This window comes from Apaloderma vittatum, unplaced genomic scaffold, assembly GCF_000703405.1.
Source record: "Apaloderma vittatum isolate BGI_N311 unplaced genomic scaffold, ASM70340v1 scaffold20699, whole genome shotgun sequence".
Classification (NCBI taxonomy): Eukaryota; Metazoa; Chordata; class Aves; order Trogoniformes; family Trogonidae; genus Apaloderma; species Apaloderma vittatum.
The window spans coordinates 3,952-5,202 of record NW_009734853.1 but is presented as its reverse complement, the minus strand read 5'-3'; the positions used below and the strand labels follow the sequence as shown (position 1 = coordinate 5,202).

The following is a 1,251-nucleotide window of genomic DNA, read 5'->3' as shown; positions in this document are numbered from 1 at the left end:
CGCAGGTCATGGAGAAGGCGCTGGAAATGGCCGAAGGCATCCAAGTGACCGGCGCGCCTGTCCGTACCACGAGAGATGAACTGGTTGCCAAGGTGAAGAAAAGAGGCATATCAAGTAGCAATGGTTAGCAGATCATAGCTGTGACAATACATAGGAGTCTAGAAAATGCTTGTTTTTTAATGTTCTCCGTTTACTTCGGGCTTAGAAAGTAGCTGAAATAAGCTCCTTGTTAATCATTTTCCCTCTCTGTGCTATTTTTTCCTCTTACAATACCTGTAAAACAGATGTAATGCATACGTGTCCTGGAGAGCTCTTGTTTTGAACTTCTACAAGTGGTGCGCTTTAAGCTGATTATTTGTTAATGCGATGTAGACTATTGTGCTCCAGCTTAAATGTATTCTTGTTACTTTGCCTTTAGTGCTAGTCAGGTATTGCTGTGTGAGAAACTAAGTTTCTTAAAGAAAGTCTTAAAATGGTATTTTAAAGATGTGGTTATGGTATTAGTAAAAAAAATAGTCTATTTAATGTACTCTGGTTTTGATTTGGGCTGTAAGAACAGAAATACATACTTGTGTATGTGTCCAAAACCAAAACCTGAAATCTTGCACCTCAGTATTTTTTTTTTTGTCAAATGCCACTAAAATATTCTGAAGTAATAAGTTAATTCTTGAAATTACAGTTCAAAGTATATTTCTAATATACATCTTTCAAAATCACAGACATTATTGCTAGAAGCTTTTGGAAAATAGATAAATTGTCTCTAGGTGGATATTTCATAGTGAAGAAATTGAAGTGGGTAACATATTTTACTTGTTTTGCAGAAGGGGTAGAGGAGCCCTCCAAGAAGCGAGCAGTTGAGAAAAGCAGAGATTCTAAGGATACTGGAAAAGATGTGAAAACAACCAAGGCAGAAACCCCAAGGGAAATTGAGAGCACATTGCCAAAAAAGCAGGAAAAAGATACTCGTAAAGATCCAGAAAGCTCCCGGTCAACTCGCAGCTCAAATCAAGAAATGGTCACAGCATCAGTCGTAGAAACAGATGGAAAACCTTCTAAGGCTGAAAATAGCACAGAGCAAAATCCATCTTCATCTGAAAAAGAGGCAGGAGAGAAGCCTTGCACAAATCCACCTAAGGAAAGCAAGTGTGAAAATGTGCCATCACCTGAAAAGAAAACTACAGTAAGTGCAGTGTCACTGGCTGCCAAGAGCGCCCCACAGGCAGAGGCCGTGGAAGGGGCTGCCACAAAGGC

General features: G+C 39.6%; 1 protein-coding gene across 1 annotated transcript in view; it reads left to right on the top strand.

Annotated features, from left to right (window-relative positions):
• Positions 1-5: 5 nt before the first annotated feature.
• The window catches only part of CDKN2AIP (CDKN2A interacting protein), a gene marked incomplete at its 5' end in the record, with an annotated part of 2,620 nt that continues 1,374 nt past the window's right edge, over positions 6-1,251 (top strand). Inside the window, 2 exons of the mRNA XM_009876427.1 lie at positions 6-123; positions 822-1,180. Of these exons, the coding sequence (XP_009874729.1) occupies positions 6-123; positions 822-1,180 (477 nt within the window). The remainder of the gene's footprint in view (positions 124-821; positions 1,181-1,251) is intronic.